Source organism: Pelecanus crispus, chromosome 2, assembly GCF_030463565.1.
Source record: "Pelecanus crispus isolate bPelCri1 chromosome 2, bPelCri1.pri, whole genome shotgun sequence".
NCBI classification, from domain to species: domain Eukaryota; kingdom Metazoa; phylum Chordata; class Aves; order Pelecaniformes; family Pelecanidae; genus Pelecanus; species Pelecanus crispus.
The window spans coordinates 19,267,935-19,290,463 of NC_134644.1; the positions used below are offsets into that span (position 1 = coordinate 19,267,935).

At 42.5% G+C, this 22,529-nt stretch overlaps 1 protein-coding gene across 2 annotated transcripts in view; it reads right to left on the bottom strand.

The window, feature by feature from the left end:
- The window catches only part of APBB1IP (amyloid beta precursor protein binding family B member 1 interacting protein), a 73,591-nt gene extending 51,675 nt beyond the window's left edge, over window positions 1-21,916 (bottom strand). Inside the window, exons 1-3 of one of the 2 annotated variants that reach the window (XM_075705563.1) lie at window positions 21,866-21,916; window positions 3,585-3,656; window positions 138-225 (exon numbers count right to left, since the gene is read on the bottom strand). In XM_075705563.1, coding sequence (XP_075561678.1) covers window positions 138-225; window positions 3,585-3,656 — 160 coding nt within the window. In that variant the 5' untranslated portion in view covers window positions 21,866-21,916. Of the gene's footprint in view, window positions 1-137; window positions 226-3,584; window positions 3,657-15,802; window positions 15,856-21,865 lie in introns of those variants that run through there. The other variant, XM_075705562.1, reaches the window with a different exon arrangement.
- Window positions 21,917-22,529: the final 613 nt, after the last annotated feature.

Here is a 22,529-nt window from a genome sequence, read left to right on the forward strand (position 1 = left end):
TTTGGGGGTTTTTCCTTTTTCTTCTTTTTTATCAAGGGTGTTTGAAGTTTTTCTTTTCATTTGTTGCTGTGAGGTGTTTTAAATGAGTATAAAAATATAAGCATAAAAAGCATGAAAGAGTACATTCAGCTACTTACCATTTAAATCTTTAAAACCAACTGTAAAGCTGAATTCGTTGTTGGACACTTTGGGGGATGGAGGTTGTACAGTCTCCACTCCTAAACTCTGTTAAGGTAGAAGAAAAACAACAGGTATCTGATGACATAATTACTATTACAGATATTAACATTTGTAAATCAATTACCTGGATTTTTCTAATGAAATTGATTCTTCTTCAATGAACAGAATGACACACACTAGTTTCTGGGATTATGCCTATACTGGTAAACTAAATAGGGCCAGGTTCAAGCACTGTCTCACAATCATGCCAAGCGTTTAATGGTTTGCATGCTTCTCAATACAATGTTGACCCATGCCAACTGGAACTCTTGTTAGGCAACACCCAGGCCTGGTGTGGGGAACAGCAGAGGCTAGGGCTGTTTCTAACAGAGACAGTGGATAAAGCCAGATTGATTTTTAGGTTTTAGTGGTTTTTTTAAGGAGGGTGGGAGGAGGGTGTTAAAAGAGTTTAGCTGTGTACACATTTGAGCTACAGAGTGACATTTGTTCCAGAGTGCCTTATTTACTAATATAAATGTAACCTAGCTGTTGCTTTCTCATGCTGTTTGAAAAAACAAAAAAAACAAACCAAACACAACAAACAACAAAACATGCTGCTGTCTGCAATGTAAACTGCAAATCTACACAGTTAAATAGAGAATTCTTAGTTTGTGGCTTGTTGTTTAGGAAGCACGCAGGGAACCGGTACTTCACAAGTTAGGAAAAGTGCATACAGTGGAGATAGAACAAGATACATTCTCCCTTCCACAGTGAGGAAGGTGATACCTCTAATAAGCAAACACTGTAGACAAGACTGGAAGGAATTTCAAGGGTCTGTCTGGACCATGCACCTGTCCTAAGGCAAGTCAGTTATACCTGGGTCATACCTGAAAAATGTATACCTAACCTGATTTTAAAAGCTTCCTATTAGACAAATTCCATCATCACCTCTGGCAATCTGTTCCACTGCTTCACTATTGAGATCACTATTCCTGCCATCAAACCTTTCCTGTGATGCCTATCCTGAACTTCCTTTGCTGCAGCTGAAGACCATTCCCTGTTGCCCTACTCTCCATGGACATAAGGAACCAAGTACTTCTTTCTGCTCTGATGCTGCCTTGTTATCAGTCTCCTCTTCACTATTGTTATCAGTCTCCTCTTCACTACACTAAACAACCTCGTGCAATCTGTTCTTATAGGTCACGTTTCTTTTCATAGAATCGTTTAGGTTGGAAAAGACCTTTAAGATCATCCAGTCCAACCATTTTCCTTCTTGTCATTTCCATTGCTTTCATCTGGATTTTCTCCAGTCGGCCCTCCTCCTCCTCAAAATGCAGTGCTAACACTGGACGCAGTTTCCCTGTTGAGGTCTTACCAATACTGTGCAGAATGGAAGGATACTACGTATATACTACAAGCTATACCCTTGTTCATACATCCCTGCGAAATGTTTGTCTACTGGTGCTCATATTCAGTTTGTACCAGAGGCATTTACATTTCTTAGAGTTGCCTGAAACTGACAGGCATTTTCCATGAAAGTTAATGCAAATGTTTTTCTTGGCAGCTCTTTTCACCTATTTCCCACCCAGGACATGTTGGTTTCTTCTGAAGCTATACAGAGCTGGAAACCAAAGCAGTGATACCGTTAAACATTGTTTCTGTGTTAATACTCACTCTGTATAAAAAATAGACATGGTATAAATAGGGGAAGAGGGAGAAATGAAGCACATGAGATAGTTTTATAGTGCCCAAGACAAAAAAAAAAAAAAGAGAAAAAGGGAGGGCACAAAATGTGTTCATGAAACAGACTGTAAGAGCATAAAGGAAATACTTTCATTACTGATCTAACAAGAAGTTGTAACATGTCATAATGGCCATAAAAATGCAGGAAAAAAATGAAAGTACATGCAAAAGGAAATTAAAGAGACAACAATTGAAATGCTAAAAAAAAGTTTGAAGTGAAGTACATAGAAACAGCAGAAAAGCCCAATTCTGAATTTGCATTTATTTTTCAGCCTTGTTATGCAATGTGAAGGCATCTCTGTGTACTTCTATCATTTACACTTACTTTAGGAACAGACAGATAGGTGAAAAAGGGTGAAAAACTATCTACAGTCTCATTTTGGAAATTAAGAGTCTAGAGGAATTAACAAATGCAAGTCTGTTAACTGAAAGTCTTCAGGCTTTCAGACATGCCTGTCTCCTTCTCCCACACAATGCTGAGGTAAAAGGTGATGCCAGCACTTTTAGAGAGGAGGAGGAGTCAGTCTCCATCTTAGGAACACATCCCATTCCACCCAGTACTGCACTGATGAGTGGAGAGAGAAGAGGCTCACTCTCTTACTCTCTTCCCATCACCTGCACTCATAACAGTGCTGTGTCCAATCTGAGGAGGTAAAATTTATCACAAGCTGTCTTTTGTTAATTTTCAAGGCATAATAATGAAATGAAATGACCCTAAACCCCTCCCTCTTTATATACAGATATATATAAAATAAATATGCATGGTTATAAAAAGCCCTTAAAAAGCAGAAAGGCTACCAAGGGGCAAAGTACTGTGATTTGACAGATAAAAATGTCATGTGAAATCTTGGCTTTCACACAGTTTAAGCATAATTCCTATTCTGTGGCTCAGAATTATTGGTATTTAATTTGGCAAGCACCGGGACTCACCAAGAGGAAAGACCCCTCAAAACAGAGGCTGTAAGCAATCAAACTCACACAGAATCCAAGATGACAGCTTAAGTCTTTTCAAGCATGCATTTGTTAAAATACATACAACAACTGTATAGACTTTGTGGGTTTTTTTTAGAAATAAAAATTCTCTTTTCATCAGGTTTTGCAGGAAGTATGACTATAGGTTTAGAAATAGGCTCATGCTGTTTTATAGTTTCCTCTCAAGAGTGAATTGTGCACTGGCAATAGTGTCTCTATAAATTCTTGAATGACACCCTAGCTGTAACTCAGTATTTAGCCACATATAAAGATTACTCTTATGCATATATTCAAAATGTTGCTTTCATTTCCAAAGTTTACATTTGACGCTCAGGCTACATCCCATTTACCCATGTATGCAAAGCATTTATACCTGAAAATTCTGACTCAAACTCTTCCTGTTTTGACATAATCTTTCCATTTCTTGGGACTGAGTCCATAGGAATTTAAATTGCTTATTTGTTTATTTGGAGAAAATGTGTTTCATAAGCAGCTAGCTCTCTAACAATCTAGCCTGCACTGGTATTACCTTATTCTTCAGGCCACTAGTTTTAAATGTCAAGCAGAGAAATTTAGTTGAAGGTTTTTCAGAATAATGTATCTGTATTTATTCAGAGTGGAGGTACATGAAAAATGTGTAGAAGTTGCCTATTTTCTCTAACACACAATAGCTATTTTTCTAATCTTGATGGAAAAAAAGCATTATTTACCTGGGTCAGCATGTCCATCTCCCCAAGTAAATTGCTGAACATTTCATCTATATCATCACATGTTTGCTCCATCTGAAAGAAAAAAATCCACAAACAAGGAATCATCACAAGTTCATTTCAAAGCCAGTGACAGTCAAAGACAGAGGATATGCAATGTTCTTTTATATTGCATTCTCAATTAACTTTAAAACAACTGTTCACGACTTGCAAAAACCTCTATCCATAGTTGGGAAATAACTACTAACAGATCAGAATCTCAATCCTGCATATGCTTAAACACACACTTGGGCTCTACACTCTTTAGGAGTTCCAACAACCTCCTTGTATTACATTTCATAGGAAGTCACTAACTAATAAACCATGGTTGTATCTTAAACATCAAAGAAATGTAGCTAGTGAGAGATGGAAAAGGAAACAAAGTTTGAGGTTGAGAAATTCCTGATCGCCTCACCTTAAAAGCTTTCTTTCTTTGGCTTAGATGACTAATACAACAAGAGTTTACTAGGTGTTCCTAGTGCAGTACCTGGTTATGGTTAGGTACATGACCAACTTTTTGTCTCAATATTTCTCCCTATTTTCTTTCAAATACTAGTGCACTGAGAGAACTCCAGTCTTAGCTAACCTCAAGACATCTGAGGGAAAGCACTGAGACAAGGAAAATGAGTACTTGCTGCGTGACAGTAAATGGTGGCTCTTGTTGCAAGAGGGGGGCGTGAGGACAGCACCACACACTGGTGGTGCTGAGATACTGGCGAGATACAGCTACTGTAATAATCCTCTTCCTCTTTCTCATAAATTTGTTCCTTTGCAGGGAGAGAAGTAGTGTAAAAGGGTGTCTGACATGGAACACTGCCAGAGACAAGAACTATAAGCACCATTTTCTTAGGAGGCTCAAGCCTGCAAGGGATTGAGAACTCTGGTACTGATCGGACAAAACCAGGGGTCACACTAGAGTCAAACTTTAAACATGTAAGTAGCCCTATTGGTTCACTGGGCTTGTGTGAACCTGTATTGGGTTTATATGGCAAGTTTTTGGTGGGGGGGGGGCTGCAGAGGTGGATTCTACGAGAAGCTGCCAGAAGCTGCCCCCATGTCAGAGAGCGACAGTAGTTCCAGCTGGCTCTGAGACGGACTTGGTGCTGGCCAAAGCTGAGTCCATCAGCAACACTGGTAGGACCTCTGTGACAACATATTTAAGAAAGGGTAAAAAATGCTGTGCAACAGCTGTAAGAGAGGATTGAGAAACTGCGAGAGAAATAGCCCTGCAGACACCAAGGTCAGTGAAGGAGGAGGAGGAGGAGGTGCTCCAGATGCCAGAGCAGAGATTCCCCTGTAGCCCATGGTAAAGCCCATGGTGAAGTAGGTTGTTCCCCCGCAGCCAATGGAGGACCATTCCAAAGCAGATATCCACACTGCAGTCCATGGAGGACCCCACACCGGAGCAGGCGGACATGCCCTGAAGGAAGCTACAGCCCATGGTGGGCCCATGCCGGAGCAGGCTCCTGGCAGGAACTGCAGCCTGTGGAGAGGAGCCCACACAGAGCAGGTTTTCTGGCAGGATCCTGTGGGGGGCAACAATGGAACAGTCTGTTCCTGAAGGACTGTGTCTCATGGAAAGGACCCACACTGGAGCAGTTCTTGAAGAACTGCAGCCTATATTGTGGTGAAAGGAGTTAAGTTGTAGGTTAATGGTTGGACTGGATGATCTTAAAGGTCTTTTCCAACCTAAACGATTCTATGATTCTACGATTCTAAGTCCAGTTGGCAACTGGTCACGAGCGGTGTTCCCCAGGGCTCAGTATTTGGGCCAGTTCTCTTTAATATCTCTATCAATGATCTGGATGAAGGGATCGAGTGCACCCTCAGTAAGTTTGCAAATGACACCAAACTGGGTGGGAGTGTCGATCTGCTCGAGGGTAGGATGGCCCTGCAGAGGGACCTGGACAGGCTGGACCAATGGGCCGAGGCCAACTGTATGAGGTTTAACAAGGCCAAGTGCCAGGTCCTGCACTTGGGTCACAACAACCCCATGCAATGCTACAGGCTTGGGGAAGGGTGGCTGGAAAGCTGCCTGGCCGAAAAGGACCTGGGGGTGTTGGTCGACAGCTGGCTGAACAGGAGCCAGCAATGTGCCCAGGTGGCCAAGAAGGCCAACAGCATCCTGGCTTGTATCAGGAATAGTGTGGCCAGCAGGAGCAGGGAGCTGATTGTCCCCCTGTACTCGGCGCTGGTGAGGTCACACCTGGAACACTGTGTCCAGTTTTGGGCCCCTCAATACAAGAAAGACACTGAGGTGCTGGAGCGTGTTCAGAGAAGGGCAACAAGGCTGGTGAAGGGTCTGGAGCACAGGTCTTATGAGGAGCGGCTGAGGGAACTGGGCTTGTTTAGCCTGGAGAAGAGGAGGCCGAGGGGAGACCTTATTACTCTCTACAACTACCTGAAAGGAGGTTGTAGTGAGGTGGGTGTTGGTCTCTTCTCCCAAGTAGTAAGTGATAGGATGAGAGGAAATGGCCTCAAGCTGTGCCAGGGGAGATTTAGATTGGATATTAGGAAAAATTTCTTCACGGAAAGGGTAGTCAAGCATTGGAACAGGCTGTGCAGAGACGTGGTGGAGTCCCCATCCCTGGAAGGGTTCAAAAAACAGGTAGACGTGGCACTTTGGGACATGGTTTAGTGGACATGGTGGTGTTGGGTTGATGGTTGGACTGATGATCGTAGAGGTCCTTTCCAACCTTAATGATTCCTAGTTTTACTTTCATGAAAAAATAATCCAGCCACCAAGCCAGGAAACATGAAATTAATTATTACTCTACCCTTAATTGGTTTAGTGTTGGACTTGGTAATGTTAGGTTAGTGGTTGGACTCGATGATCTTAAGGTCTTTTCCAACCTAAACGATTCTATCATTCTATAGGAAGGTCCCATACTGGAGAAGTTTGTGAAGGACTGTCTCCCATGGGAGGGCCCCCACGCTGGAGCAGGGAAACAGCATGAGGAGGAAGGAGCAGCAGAGACAAAGCATGATGAACTGACCACAATCCCCATTCTCTGTCTGCCTGTACCGCTTGAGGGGGAAGAGGTAGAAGAGTTGGGAGTGAAGCTGAGCCTGGGAAGAAGGGAGGAGTGGAGTGAAGATGTTTTTATTTTTGTTCTTACTTCTCATTATCCTACTGTCTTATTAATTGGTAATAAATTAAATTAATTTCCCTATGTCGAGTCTGTTTTGCCCATGACATAATAGGTAAGTGATCTCCCTGTCCTTATCTTGACTCATGAGCTTTTCCATCATATTTTCTCCCCATGTTCTGCTGAGGAGGGGGAGTGATAGAGCAGCTGGGTGGGCACCTGATGGCCAGCCAAGGTCAACCTACCACAGCACCTTACAGGATGAGGACCAACCTGATGCAAGATAGCAATCAACTGAGGACAGAAACAACTGTAATGACTATAAAGACTGGCAAAAAAAGATGACCAGCAAGTCTCCTGTTCTTCAATCTTAATGCTTTTCCTTTAATAGAGCATCTTGAGTCACGTAACTATTCCATAGTTAGATGATAAAGGCCACTGAACCACTAAAGTCAATACTGTCATTTGAAAATTATGTGGTAGCATGTCTTTAACATGATAGTTAATACTGGAGCAATCTGAGCTGTTCTGCCTCCTTTGGACTTGGTCTTTCTGACATCTACATAAACAAGACCAGCATAATTTCCACTTGTCCTCTTACCACCTATGTTATCCCCAACACCAGAACTCACTACTAGTAGGCTTGTACAGCTTTCATCAGTCAGGCTCAGGGCATATTCTACCTGCTTTAGACTTTTTTTGTAGCTGGTATAACTAAAGAAGGCACAGGCAACCAGGAACTGGACTTTGAACTTCCCCAGTTCTCTCAGATCCCAGAAATCAAAGACTTAAAGATTTGGGAACTAGATGCTGCTAAAGACTTTTTAATAGGATGCGGTTGGCAGGGCTGAGGGTAACCCTAGCCCGATGGTGAAGATGGCACAGCTATGCCCACGTAACAGGGAACACACGTCACACATGACTGAGCAAATGGAGAGCTAAAGTCATCTAATCTGCTTCATTTCCAGCTGACAAACCCACACTGGATGGCTCACTCTCTCCATATGTATCATAGTTATCATACATAGCTTTCTACATAAAATTCCATTTCTGTAAGATTCAGCAGTATACTGGTTGGGTAAATGATTACTGAATCTTAATTCATTTATTTGAGTCAACAGCTGTGTAGCTTCCTACACACCTGGCACTTGGAGAATCAATTTGCATAAAAAGGATAGACAAAATGGCACTTATTTGATCAGGCAGAGTGAAGTCAGATTTGTTATGTGACAAAAAAATGGAGCTGCAGTTCATACTGACAAGTATCTCATCAGTGCTTAAATAATACTGAATAATTTTATGTTTTCCTGTTTTCCGATTTAGCAGAACAAAATACGTGTTGCGGGAATTTTACCAGCTCTAGCCATTTGTACGTTTTTGTGGGTTTTTTAAGTGCTGGCTAGATCTACGTTCAGGAAAAAGTCTTCACACTGGTTCCTTTGACAAACTGAAATCCTGTTCTGCTATATTTCTCCAGAATAGAAATATAAAAACAGCAAAAAAATTACTCTTGGGTTACAACCAGAAGACTGGGAGAGTAAGAACTGTCTAAAAAAAGGGGGGGAGGGGGGGGACGACAAACAAAGAACCCTCTTCAGTAGTTAACACAAAAAGAAAAAAGGCAAGATAACTGAATATTGGATTATACAACACTTCCAACAAATTATGGGATTTTTACAGGTTCTAGTAAATTTAGAGCTTCTTTCTTTGCAATTATATAATTTCCTGAATCTTCAGACATATTTGATTCATAAGAAAATAATGTAATCCTATGAAAAAGCGATGTGCAAGGAATTCTGTAAGAACTTCCACTGTAAATTGGAGCTGAGTTAGTCACTGATGACTTTTCCTTATCAATTCAAATAAATGACATTTAATACTAGGGTGTTTTTTGACTTTAAGTACATGGGGAAAGGGAGAAGGCCTGAACATGTATTTTGAGAAGGAAATACATCAGTGTCCCTTTGCAGTGTCACTTTCAATGAACAGACATCCATCGTCATCACCAGACTGATGAAGCCATGTTGTGACCAAGCCATTGCCCCTACTGGTATCTTTTTTTTTTTTTCCTCTTTAATTTTTATTGATCAGGTTTAGGAAGACAAAATTAACATCATAATCACTGAATACCCTGAAAATATTTTTATGTTAAAACACACTGAATGATCTCTTAAACTGACATGAGAACTCTCCAAATTCGCCAGGGATTTTGTCAAGAGCTAGAAAAGCAAAAGTTAGGAAAATGAGTCCCCAAAATGTGGAACTGCAAAAGAGTGTCCATCCACTCTCCTCCTCTTTGACTCCTCTCCACAATCATTTCCATTTCTTTTATTTGACTGCCACAATAGGAACAAATGGACAAAACAATACAGAGATTTGGGAACTATCCCATTCAAGGAAGATGTTGCTGCATTTTGGACCAGCAAATTCTTTTGACTTTTATAAATAGCCTTGAATTTATTCAAACCAGAAACTCAAAGTGAAACCTGCAGGTGTATGAGCTACTATTAACAAAAAAGAGGAAAATATTTACCAAAGTACCCAGAACAATACTGAGTTTCATACTCAGTCCTCCTCTATATCCACTAAACAGTAACTTTTTTGTCCGTTTTTTCTGTATGTAGTACTAATCCTAGTAACTCTTAAAATCACTATCAACTACAGTAAACTGAAGAGGAAAAAAAAAGACAGTATTTTCACAATGTTTCCCATGTTATGCATAAGATTTTAAGCAAAGAAAAGATGAGAATTAAAATAAAAAGAGGAAATTGTGGTTGTCAAGAATAAACATGCTAAAGAGGGGCTTGTGGGAAGGCATACATGTGAAACCTATTTTTACAGTGATTCATTTTCAAATTGATGTCTTCTAGACCACTTTTTGAAGTAACACCAAGCATACAGGCAAAAGTATTCCTTGTCTTTTATTTCCCCCAAATTTCACATTCTTAGATCCTCACTGAGCTCTCATGAAAACCTTTTTTATTTTTTTTTTAAATACTCACACATTTCTCATACTGTATCTCTAAGAGATTGGGGCATTTTCTCTTCAGCTTGCTATTCTAACCACCACATCTCACTATTTAGTTTATGCATATTAAACTCTCACAGGTTTATATAATATATAAATATCAACTCACTGTATTTTGACTCATCAATACATTTATCCACCCCACCATTTACCAGCAGCCCCCCAGACCTGCTAGATCTGTCATTTTTTTACCTTCCCAATTTCAGATTTAGCAGCGTCTCTGCTGATAAGAATAATTTAAATCTAAATTAAGAGATATGAATGACAAAACTCTTGTATTTTATTGTACTCTTTGTACTTCTAGAATCTTTGTATTTCAGCTCACCCAATGAAAAAATATGGTTCCTGCATATTTGTTCCTACTTCTCCTTACCTGTTAGTGTGTGTCTTTCATAGTGTTTGTCTTTTCTCTGTCACATGCTTTATTGCCATTTCCAAAGACCTACTTGCACCCATTCAGGTGTCCTTGTGAGGAGGCCTCCAACCATTTCCTCTTCACAAGAACCAGTCCTGCTGCCCTGGATGACAATACAATACTCCTGTGCACTGTATTTCTAAACTTGGCAACAGACCCACACAAAACTTCTTCCCTATCCTAAATATCTACTCCATATATACCCTTATTTTGAAATTGAGGTGTAAATTTCTACATTTTTTGAGCTATGGGCTAGGAAGTTGGAATTAAGTTACCTCACTTCTAACACCACAGAAATTTGGCAGATGCACAGAAAGCAAGCTAGCCCACAGAGATGCATGGGAAGCACTCCGTGGTCCAACTTGTTGCGCTTGCACTGTCAGCAAAGTACGTTGCTCATGAACAACACTTTGCCCATGGGGACGGTCCAGTATTCAAGGGCACCAAAGAAAAACACTGACTGAGAAACTTCTTGCTCAGATGCAAGAATGGAGAAGCAGTCCTTGCATTCAGTCTCAAGGTGCACAATCTTACCTGGGTTAAGTAGAATCTCACCTTTGTTATTTAGTGTCACGCACTAACAGGTGGAGCAGGAACTGCCTTTCCTGGTCTACAATATGAACTCTGTAATTAAAATCACGATATGATTTCTGCATGGTTGCATACATTTCGATTGTTAAGATACTAGAGAGAATAAGAAAACAACTTTATTTTTTTAAGAATGAAGAAAGTTTTGTGATTTGCACACTTACGTAAGACAACAGTACTATGTCTCTGAACAATACATAGGAATGGAATTGTTTGACAGAATCATTATCACTTGGCAGGAAGCTAACAGAACAAGTAGTAAAACAATGGCACAAAATTCACCCTGCTTAAAAAAGAAACTATTAAAAAATACCATGAAATCTGACAGGGTCATCATATGGTGTAGCTCAAAAAAAACAGGCATGGTACTACACTAAGCAGAGTTTGAACTGTTAGTATCTGATAGCTCTGAAAATTACTGAGAGCCAGTCCCTTTCAACAGGAAGAGTGGGCTAAGTCACATGGTAACAAGGTTTCTGTACTTGCAATCTGAAAACAAGCTCAAAACCCTTGTGCAATACTGAACAGGAAACACCAACGGTATCGTGCACGAGATTACCATCTCTGCGACTCGGTCTCAGTTGAGTTGATGCAGTTTCATCAACCTAAGGGCTACAGTCGAAAAAGGAATGAGGAACGACATAGTATCAGTAGAACAATGACACACAGAGGATTCATGCTACCAACGGCATTAGGAACCAGTCCACTTAGTGATCTGGTGAACAGTTACGGACACATTAATTAAATTTAAAGCATTGTTGTTATTCTTAAACTGTAAAATATGCAAATAGCAAGGATAAAAATACATGAAGTATGTTTTTACAAGTCACACACCTTCACCTCCTAGTCCCTGCACTACAGTATGTAAGCGTCAGAGTACCAAGTCCACCAAAACGAACACTAGCTGTTTGACTATCCAGATGACCACTACCAGCATTGTAACTTCCTACTAATGCTCAAATGCTTTCTGGAGTGGAATGAAGAAATTTTTAACGTTTTAGAGAGACCCACCAGTAGCCCAGTGATTAAATCACTTAGATCAGAGATTCACCCTTACCTATGGCAGACTACGCAAAGTAGATCATCCCATATCAAAGACAGAAATAAGAGAGGAAAATTAGGGAAGAGAGATGAAAGTGACAGAAGCTCCACCATAAAGAGCAAAGCTGGAAAGAGGGTAACTGATTGTCATAGGAAAGAGATGTGAAAGTAGTGGGATAAAAAAATGCATCAAAACCTAGAGGAAAGTTACTGAGGCATCATTTTGCCTGGCTTATAACACAAAATCAATGGGATAGTAAATGAAACTGAAAGTCTGCACAACTGTTCCAGGAAAACATGCACAGTGTAATTGTGAAACTCTTCATCAAAACTGGTGAGTTAGCAAGCTGAGGAGTTGGTTTTCTCTACTAGCAGTAATAGCTAGAAGTGTTAGTATTTCAGAGAGTTTCAGGCAAGGACAACGAACCTCATGTTTCAAGACCTAAAACAAAGGCTCACCAGTTTGGAACCAAAGTAAAGCTTTCATGGTACACACGTAGAATTTACCAGCACAGGATATAAATAAAAATACCTTCCAGCACAGGATTTCTTGTACCTCCTTCTGAAGCACGTGATGCTAGCCACTGTTGGAGACAACTTGCTGGCCAAATTGACTGCAGGTCTGAAATAGATCTAACTAGGCTTCTTACAATGATTTTACAGTTAGGTGTCAAGAAAAACTGACTACTCAAATGTCTCTTATATACTTAAGTGAGGCAGGATGGAAGTTCCTTAACCAGCTATTGCATCATGTCTAGTAAAGAGTCCCTAACAGACAACTAGGTCAATTTTTATCAAGTAGAATACAACCTAACATCTATCTCTGCAGAATTCAGCCCAGAAGAATAATCCAATTAGTTACTAATTCTAGTAGGCGCTAAGAAAGGAAACTGAAGTTTTGGAGTGATAAAGCAGAAATGGCAGCTGCCCCCAAGCTTTCAAAATCACAATCAGATTTGGCAATTAGCATATTGACTTTTTTTCTTACCTACATAACATGACCCTGTAACTCTCTTCTGCTTTAATACTAACTCGTATTTTGAAAAGGATGGATCAAAAGTAATTAGACTGCTTCCAGCACTAACTAACATTGATAAGTGTGGCATTTGCCAAGAAAAAGCTTGCACACAGATAACTCTGAAAGCAGTTTCTTATTCATATCACCTATTCTTCTGGGAAATCTGGTGTGCCAATGACTGTAGGTTTATCTGCAGCTGAAATTACATCGCATATTTATCTCGGGGACGGGTGAGACGTCATAACTCTGCTCATGATGGAGTAAAAGCGACACACTAAAGCACTAGGAGCTGCAGGAAGACTGATGCAACTGCAAAGTATCCTTCCTAGTTTAAAAGTAAGTCACATTTGGCTTTGGATTAAAATAAAAACAGCAGATAAATACAATCATGTGAGAGAATCCTTTTCTAATGTTAACCTGGGGCACTAGAGCATTTTCAGGTGACCATGCCACAAAAACCACTTCTAGCATTTTCTATTGATTGCTCCAGACAAATGTCTGTGTTTTTACATACACTGTGGAACCAATTTTGACTCCAGTTGCCATGTTACCTAGTATCACATTGCTCAAACCGTCTCTAGCAACACTAAAGGCATACCTGATAATTAAGCTTCTAACTCATGCTCTACTAACTCCAGAATCATCCACCTAGATGTAAGCACAAACATCTTTAGATAAGAGCACCCCAAACTCACAGATCCTATTTCTGTTTCACATAAATTGTAACTATACCATTTACAGAATTAAAGCTCTTGAAAGCTTGTTCCCTTTTTTGCTGTTTTGGAAATTCACAGTTAACTCACTTGTATTAGAGGAACAAGCCTGCAGTTAGGACTGAAATTTGGAAGAAGTCTTCATTAGTCCAAAAGACCCAGATTTCATAGACCTGAAAGCTACACTGCTGCACTTTAATTATGATAGCAGTTGTATTTTACCCTTGTTTTGCCAAGATGATAATGATAATTTAAATACCACAGGAACTCCTATGCATGAGTACAGCAACTGAGCACAAGTACACCACCATCTTTTTCAGTGATATATATTTGAGTACTTCATTTTCAATGAGAGTTAATATATGTTTGTAAAGCACCATGGGACACTGAGTCTGAGGCCGTCCTTCAGATGACGCTGCCTCAGCATCCATCACCTCTGTGCTTCCCAGCCTTCCCCTCTCCCCCATGCACTGCCCCAAACATGTACACTCTTTTTTATCCCACTTGCTGAGAGTGGTGCTTGGGAGAAGCAGCTGTGGGTCCTGTTCTTAGGGTGGCAGGATGGCAAGATTATTGAATGGTCCCAGAGGCTCGGTTAAGAGAGGCTGAGAGGAACAAGGGACTACCTAAAAGCCTATCCACAGTATGTCAGGAGGAAGTTACTCAAGGCCAGAAGAGAAGGTTAGCAAAGGGCTCTTGTGCTAAGATGAGAGAGGACAGGAAGACCGTTTAACCAGTGACAGCCAGCATATGCTATGGCTATGGAAAAGGAGTGTAGAGGGATATGGCATGCAAGCTGGGTGCAAGACAGCTCCTTCACCAAGCTCTTCTCCAGAATCACACTCAGGCACAGACACAGAGTCTGGATCCTGGGCTCCAGAAAACGTATCCCAAATATATTCAAGCAGCTGGGGACTGTGAGTTAAAAGCACCTTATGCAAAGGGATAAAGAAACCCCAGCATAAAGCACGAACTCAGGGAGGAGAAAGCTGGGGAGCAATTTCTATGTACTAGAACTTCACTTTGTAGCCTCCTGTCAGCTCCCAAAGGGGACTGCTTTTATGGAGCTCAAAAGCTCTGCCACTTCTGTTCAGTTTTATATAGTATCCTCCCAGGAGACAAGGTGCTTCAGTCTGGCCTGTGGGTCTAAGAACATTACAGAAATACTGTACAGCTACAGACTCAGTCATCTTCTTTTTCCTTTGTCACAGAATTATCTACTGCAGAATGGTCAGGATTGGCTACTTTCTCCCCATGAGCCATACAGGCAGCACAAACTCTCTGTATAGAATGAAATGGTAGGAGGAGACGTGTTTCCAGTTCTGTGTGTTCACACATATTAGTAGACGAAAGACTTTCCTATTCTGTGCCAGACTACTGGCACACAGGAACAAGATCTCCATTCTTCCAACTTACCTTCTCCTGGGAAAGGCAGAAAGCTGAATGGAAGTGGATTCAGCTCATCAACCACCAGGCTGATCTAGGGTCATCTGTCCTGTGTTGATAACATGTCTACTTCAGCTCTACTCAGGTATAAACAACTGCAGACATACAAGTTACCAGAAAATATGAATCTCAGTTCTAGGCTTCTCCTATTCCCTGTCTTGATAGGAGAGCAGAATAGTGAAAGAGTAATGTAAGTCTGAGTAGCACAAATTTGTTCTGTTTCCACATTCCTTCACATAATCTGCAGTTTGCTGATGTTGGTGTAATGTTTTCCTTCCTGTTTTTTGCAGTTACCCAACATTGCTGTACAGAACCTACATGACGAGAAGAGATGCTCTTGTACTTAAAAAAATTGCCAGCAAATGAGAATAGTGCAATTATTAATAATTTCTTGATCCAGCAGGATGCTCAGCCTAACTCTACCTTGCAATGGAGCAGATGGGCTATAAGCATTTCATTCCCATTTGCTACTTTTGAACTATTCCCAGAATTCCCTTATCCTCAGGCCACTGAGCTAATGGAAGGGTATCTAGTAGCTCTCTACTAAATGAAGATTTTGATATTTAGCTTCACAATCCATAAGGTAGGCTGATCCCATATGAACAGATTGTCTAACAAGCAGAAAATGGTAGACAAGGAAGCCCACAGATGGGAGAGAAAGGCATACAGGGATCCACAATGGGGGAAATTCCTTCCCCTCCCCAATTCCCTATAGAATCAAGAGATGTTAAGTGTGGAATAATGAAAATAACAGCACAAACTTAGGAAGAGGAAAAACGGAATGAAAAGTTACAGTATGAAATTTAAGTGCAGGAGCTGCTACGTTGAATAATCAATGGCTCACCTTTTCTAACATTCACTCCTTCCCACAATGAGCCATTAGACGTTAAGGGTCCATGACAGAACTGCCTACCCATACAAATAACTTCTTGCTAGGCCCTAGTCACTGGCAAAAGCTCTAAGTCACCATCTTATCTCTTACAATCACATGTTCCTATTACTGCCAGAAATGTTTAAGGGACGGCACACATGGTATGAGAAAGGAAGACTGAAAGAAGAGGAGACACTAGCATAAAATGCTCTAACAGTAAGAGTGAAGCAAAAGGTTGAAAGCAAATTTGTAAAAATTTTATTGAACCCATCTATGTTTCATACACAGTTTGTGTACTAAAATCAAGTAATGCTTTAATAAATTTATGGGTATTTCACCAAAGTACAGTGCTCAGTACCATAGTGAGTAGTAGAAAAATTAAATGAAGATTTTTTTTCTAAACCTTCTTCTCAGCTTTACTACTGACTGAAGAGTCAGGTACAATTTCAAGGCCCATTACTAACTTTCCACATAGAAAAGCTGTTTCAGTCTATATAATGCACAGTGACCACAACAGCTATAAGCAGTGGGTTTCAGACAAAGATCTGTAAGGAAAGTGGAAGCCTTGAGTTACCACAGATGGCATGTTATATTGGTATGGCTGTGGCTGCTTTGCCACAGCCCAGCAAGCCCTGAACTGCACAAAGGAAACAGTTATGGGAAGAAAACGCAGCAAGAGGAGAACCTTGTGACATTTCCAGTGTAATTCTTCCATTTCTGTAAGGTTTTCCATGAGAAGGAAATGCCACTGCCTCCCTCTCTTTTTTCCTTACCAAGTGGAGGAGGGATGGAACAACTGATCTGGTCAGAGATAGCAATACAGGGGAGACAAAGGAGGTCTATCTAGTGACAGATATGAAAGGCTTTGCTAAATTTCATGGAAGAACATGCCCCCCATGGGACAAAACTGCAGCTAAGTTTATGCTGAATCCATTCCTAGGACTGGCACCCAAAACCACTGGATCATTTATATTTGCGCTCTCAAATATTAGGTCTGCCAGCTTCCCCTCAGTCATGAAGATGTGGTCACCAAAGTACAAAACTAAGGTGTAACCACAAGAAGTATTCGGGAATGTTAGCTGTGTTCATGTTTTTAGCACGTATTCTCACTTGCTCAGGGTTATCTCAGCAACTTATGCCCTCCAAGCCACATGTACAGCAAATCTTCCAAATACAAGATTTCATCAAAAAGCACAGAGAACAGTAATGTGGACTTGACTGTTATTTAAATGTTTATTTTTCAAAATTTGCAATCAGAGACAAAAACCACATCAACTTTCAAAAACACTTTTTTAGGCTGATATACCCTTCTTATGTGCTTCAATGAAATTCCCGTACAAAGTGAGAGAATGGGGACTTCTAGTACTGTTAGAAAGTACTAGAAGATGTTCAAAAGTACATCAAAGTCTTGCTCTGAAGCAGAAGAAAAGTAATCATGTGTCTGCAGTCTGGGCTACCTGAAGATGCAGTGAGAGTACCAAAACAGATCAACTAAGGCCACAGAGGAGCAAGTTCTCATTTGCTGCCTATATAGACTTGATGCCAGCAGGTAAGTGACAATTCTGTAGAGCTTGCCCACTCTCTTGGTGAGCTGCCTTCTAGGCAGACACATTATTTTGCCTAAAACTGGGGACTCAGACGGTCATTTGCAATTTTTACCAGCAAAAGCATCCAGTGAGTGCCTCTATGATTTTGGCACCTAGCTGGTCTCTCTATGCTTGAGGGACTAGCAATGCTGCCAGAAGCAGATTTGGTCCCCATACATCCCCACTCTCCCTGATAGGTGTAAGTACAATGAGAAGATTTTCACCAAAATTTGTATTATATCAGTTGGATTGTCTGAGGACAACTGAGAACTTTCCATTGTTAGTGGTATCAGCCATGTAGGGTCTGCCCGTCACTGACAGCAGATACACAGGCAGTTTCATCTTTTAATGTGTGTTACATATCACACTTCTACGTCGGCTGCTTTAGATTACAATCAAATACAGAGTGAAAGTAAAAATGGAAATGGACTGAGGATATGCATCCAGTGCAAAACTTCTATCAGAAATGTCTCTGTATGCATTTCTAAACAGAGTATCATAGAAAACTTTGGTTCATACCTACTGAACCTTCTTTTTCTTCTAGGATTCATAATGCATCTACTCCCCAAAATACTCCTAATACTCCTAATAACTGTATCCCTAATTTATTTGAGCCTAAACTCATGGGATGCTGGATCAATGCTCAACAAGAAGAAACAGTGCTGTGTGCAGGCTGACATAGCTTCTGGTAGCAAAAATTATGAGAGCAAGTAGCTAGCCACAGATCTAAAAGGTCACTTTATTGGAAGAAATGCTTTGAAACTAATGACAGACTTAAACTTTTTAAACAGTCATTATCAAACTAGTTTGTGAATTCCCACATTAAAGTTGTAAGTCAGATCAAAGTCATTTGTGTTTCTTTTTCACTCACAGCCCAGAAGCAATGCTATAAATTAATATTGAGGGGTGGTGAGGAACACATGTTCATGTATGTTCATGTAGATGCTCAAAGTCTCCTACAGAAACTTAAGAAGAACATGGCACCCTAGCTTTTTTCTTTCACAGTGCAACATACTATCTTCTGCACTGGCAGCTATATTGTTAGTATCTAGGGTAGCCATGAATCAATAGGCTGGATGATAAGGAAAGCTGCCTAAAATGCCTGCTTTTCCAAGAGCAATTTTACTGTATGATGGATCACTCCGAATCATGAAAAGGCATTATGGTGGAGTTTCTATGACATCTGCATCTGACCTGGTCATCCCACGCTCTTTTTAGCCAATGAAGGGAAAGAAATTTTTATAGAGCGTGATTCATGGTAGCTGTCTAAAACTGGGCAGCTGAACCAAGTTTTAGCAGTATCTCTCTCTGTTGACTGTAAAGGTGACTCAGAACCTCAGGTGACTAACTAAAATGCTAATGTCTAAAGTTGGGTGAGGAAGATCCTGCCTACGAAGTCCAAGAAGTGCTTTGGAAGGTCTGCATGGATGCAAGTTACCACTGTCACTAAAGACCTTCCAAAAGAAACAAGCTAAAGCTTCTATACTGTTGCAGGCAAATAAGAGGTCTTTCTTTCACTTTCACCCTAGATTAGCACCTGACCATGTGAAGTCATCATCACAACAGGTCAGATGGGCCTACAACAAAACAAGTCAAGACATACTGAAATGAAAGATGAAAAAAGGTCTGTGGGAAAGAAAAACACATGTAAGTTTGCAGAGAGAGTAGGAAAGGATAGGGGCCTTGATATCTAAATGATATGCAGGAAAACCAAATTCAGCTACATTCCTGTAAAGCCAACTCTGAAACATAAACACCCTGTCAAGAAAATCCACATTCCCAGATCTTCTTCTCAAAGGACAGATGTTCATGAATCTGCAAACAAGACAGGTCCTCTCTGGAACAAGGCATCTCCTTCTCTCAGCTCCAGCAGTACTCTAGACTGGTAGTTTTCTTAGACGTTTTGTAGGGCCAAAGAGATGCAATAGCCAATCCCTCCATCCACAGGTTACCCAAGTCCTACCTCACCCTTCACCACATACTGCAGAGCAAGAGAAGGAAAGCTTTCTGCCTCTTGTTCCTCTCATTGCTGTAAGATGTTTCTTCTAACAGGAAAGGTTAAACACGGCAAAAGCAAAATCTTAGTGGGTTGGGTAAATTCTTTCCTACCTAAGAAATCCTGGGCCACAGTACTGAGTTAAGCTGTTACAACATCCAGCAGGCCCCTCTGTTCATACTGTTGCCCCCTTTGTGCAGGTTGTTACCCTCCCAAATGTGTTAGTCTCCAAAGCTTTATAAATTTTAAAAAAAAAAAAAAAAAAAATCGAGTTTACAGTCTGATTCACAGGTGCATGATCACATAGTGTGGGATCTAGTAGACACTGCTCAAATATAGTGAGAATCAGACTTTTCGATCTGTAAAAATCAAACTTAACTGGAATAAATACATTTGATAACAAAATAAACTAGCACTTCAAAGGCATCATACCCTGCTTGAAGATACTGCACATCAAATAATCACAAATTCCAGCATGAACAATTAAAACATAATTTACTCAATAATTACTTTGGGCCTTCAGTCATATTTGCCTCCAAACACCAGAAGAGTCTATAGTACCCACAGGAGGTATTTAAAGAAGAAGGAAGAGAAGACACAGGGAATGATTAAAAGTACCCTTTCAGAGACAGTACATTTTTCCAGTGCTCCCAGATGGATCAGAATTCTCTGAGAATATAAAACAAGGATCTCTCGGCTATCTGTAATGCTTCATTGATTAAACCTCCCAAAGATATTTGTAATCCATATTTCAAACCAAATTATCTCAATTTTTAAGCAATGCTTACGCAAAGCATGAAGTACAATTAAATGTAACAGTCTCCTTAGAAAGCCCACAGGGGAAAACAGAACTGAACAGGTTCAGCAAAAAGTTAAACATTCTGTTTTAAACATAAAGTTTTAACCTAAGTTCACATTCTTTACAAAGTTTCTAGAAAAAACTTTGTAAAGTTAGTGAAGACAAATGAGTAGTAGCCTACACAGGTGGAGCAGGTCATCTAGTACAGCCCTCTGAAGCACTGGGGCTTACCTGTTTGTCCCTAATGAAGCAGATGTACTAAATTGAGTCCTGGAAACACTACATTTACACCACTCTTGTGCAGCAGCAAGTAATTAATTAAAAATTACATCAACAGTGTCATACGCGAAATGAGTATCTTTTAGAAGCAAGTCAGGAACAGATGACAAAACATGCATGTCATGTAATTCACAAAGGGGAATTAGAACCAAAGAGGAAAAATGACTGCCAAAATCCTGCCAACGGAAGCTTTGAGGGATAGAGTCAAGCTGGAGCCACGCTAATCACAGAATCAGAGTAATCTGGGGCAGGAAGGGACCTCAAAAAGTCAAGCTGTCTGTCCCAGTTTGGTGGCACCCTGCATATTTTGTTTGTAGGCTGTATTCCTGCATCCAAATTTTTAATGACAGTCAAGACAGGCTGGATGATACACTGCCTAAAAGACCCTACCAGATACATCTTCCCAGTGTAACAACGAATGGATTTAGTAACTTCTCTTTTGGTGCACAAGGGATTGAAAAACCACCCCCAAGCTTGTGGAGACTGTATTTATGTTACTTCTCCATGGTATTCAGAGGAGGATATCATGCAGGATAGGCCTTCTCAAAGTCAGGAGACACATTTATTTCTTCCCTAAACCATGTGGCCAAATGCACCACCAGCAGAGAGATGTAAATTGCATTCCTTGGAAGCCTGTACTGGTGGTTTTGCCATAACCACACCACCTTGTTACATGCTTAGTTTAAGACTGGTAGATTAGCACATTTTTGGCTGCTCATGCCAGGCCGCTTGGTCTGCGGTTTCTCCCGCCTGCCTTCGCTTTCCCAACACGGGCACCTAAAGCAGGGCACCGCGCATCCCCTGCGAGCCCACCCGCCCCACGAGGCTGCAGGAAGCTTTTGCAATCCCGCCTGGCAAACCACCAGTCTCCTCCTCGCCCCCTCAGGGGCTGGGCACAGCGAAGGTCTGACTCAGGTTAATCCTACCGAAGAGAACAGCCAACACCGGGACCTAGCCCGGCAGCACCAAATCTCGTTACCCCATTTCAGCCCACCGTCGGCAGGCTGCCTGTCCCGCGGGGGGAGGCCTGTGTGCCAGAGGTGCCTCTCGCCACAGGCTTCCCGGGCGGCGAGGCGGGGCTGGCGGCTCCCCTCCGCGGGCACCGGGGCTGCCGGGCACCGGGGCTGCCGCCCTCCGGGGCGCCACCAGCCGTGCCCAGAGCGGGGCTTGCCGCAACTCCCCACCCCGAGCACCGGTGTTTGCCGGCACGATTTCTCACCACAGCGAGCAGGACACCCCGCGCCCCCCGCCGCGCCGCAGCCGGGCGCCTCACGCTTCCCGCGGCGGCCGCACCTCCGCCATCCCGCCCCGTCGGGCTCCCGGGCTGGCGCTGGGAGCCCTTGGGGGTCCGGCTAATCCCTCCCTGCCCGGCTTACCTTGGCGGGCGGCGGGGACCGCCGGCTTCCGAAGGCGCTGCGAGCAAGAGGCGTGGGGCGGCTCCGCGGCAGCCCTGCACGGCGGGAGCTCGCCCGCCCTCCGCCTCTGGGGAAGTGGGGCCGGCCCGCGGGCTGCCGGGCGCCCCAGGGCGGCCACCTCGGCGGGAGCCGCCCCGCTGCGCGCAGCGCCTCCCTCCGCCTTGGGCACGGGGGCAGCCGCCCCGCAGAGCCCGGGCGGGCGACCCGCGGCTCACGGGTCGTCAGGGCTCCAACGCGGGGGCGGGAGGAGCAGGGCCCGCTCCCCGCCACCGCTTCCCCTCGCGGGGACCCGGCGCTCGGTGCCGGCCCGAGGGCTGTGGAGAGCCGGGGCGGACGCGTCCCCTCCGCGCTGTGGGGAGGCCTCCTTCTCCTTCTCCTTCTCCTCCTCCTCCTCCTCCTCCCCGGAGCCTTAGGGGCACCCGGGCTGCCCACAAAACGGAGCCTGAGGCTCGCCCTGTGAAGGCTTGAGGGGCTGCGGCCGGTGCAGAGGCAGTAGCCCCGCGGGAGGAGGCCTGGGCAGCCCCGCTGCCTCCTCCGCTCCTCTCCTGTGGCCTCTCCTGGGCCTCCTCAACAGGGCCGGGGGCCTTTCGGCTGGGCAGCGCTGTCAGATGCTCTCTGCTTTTCA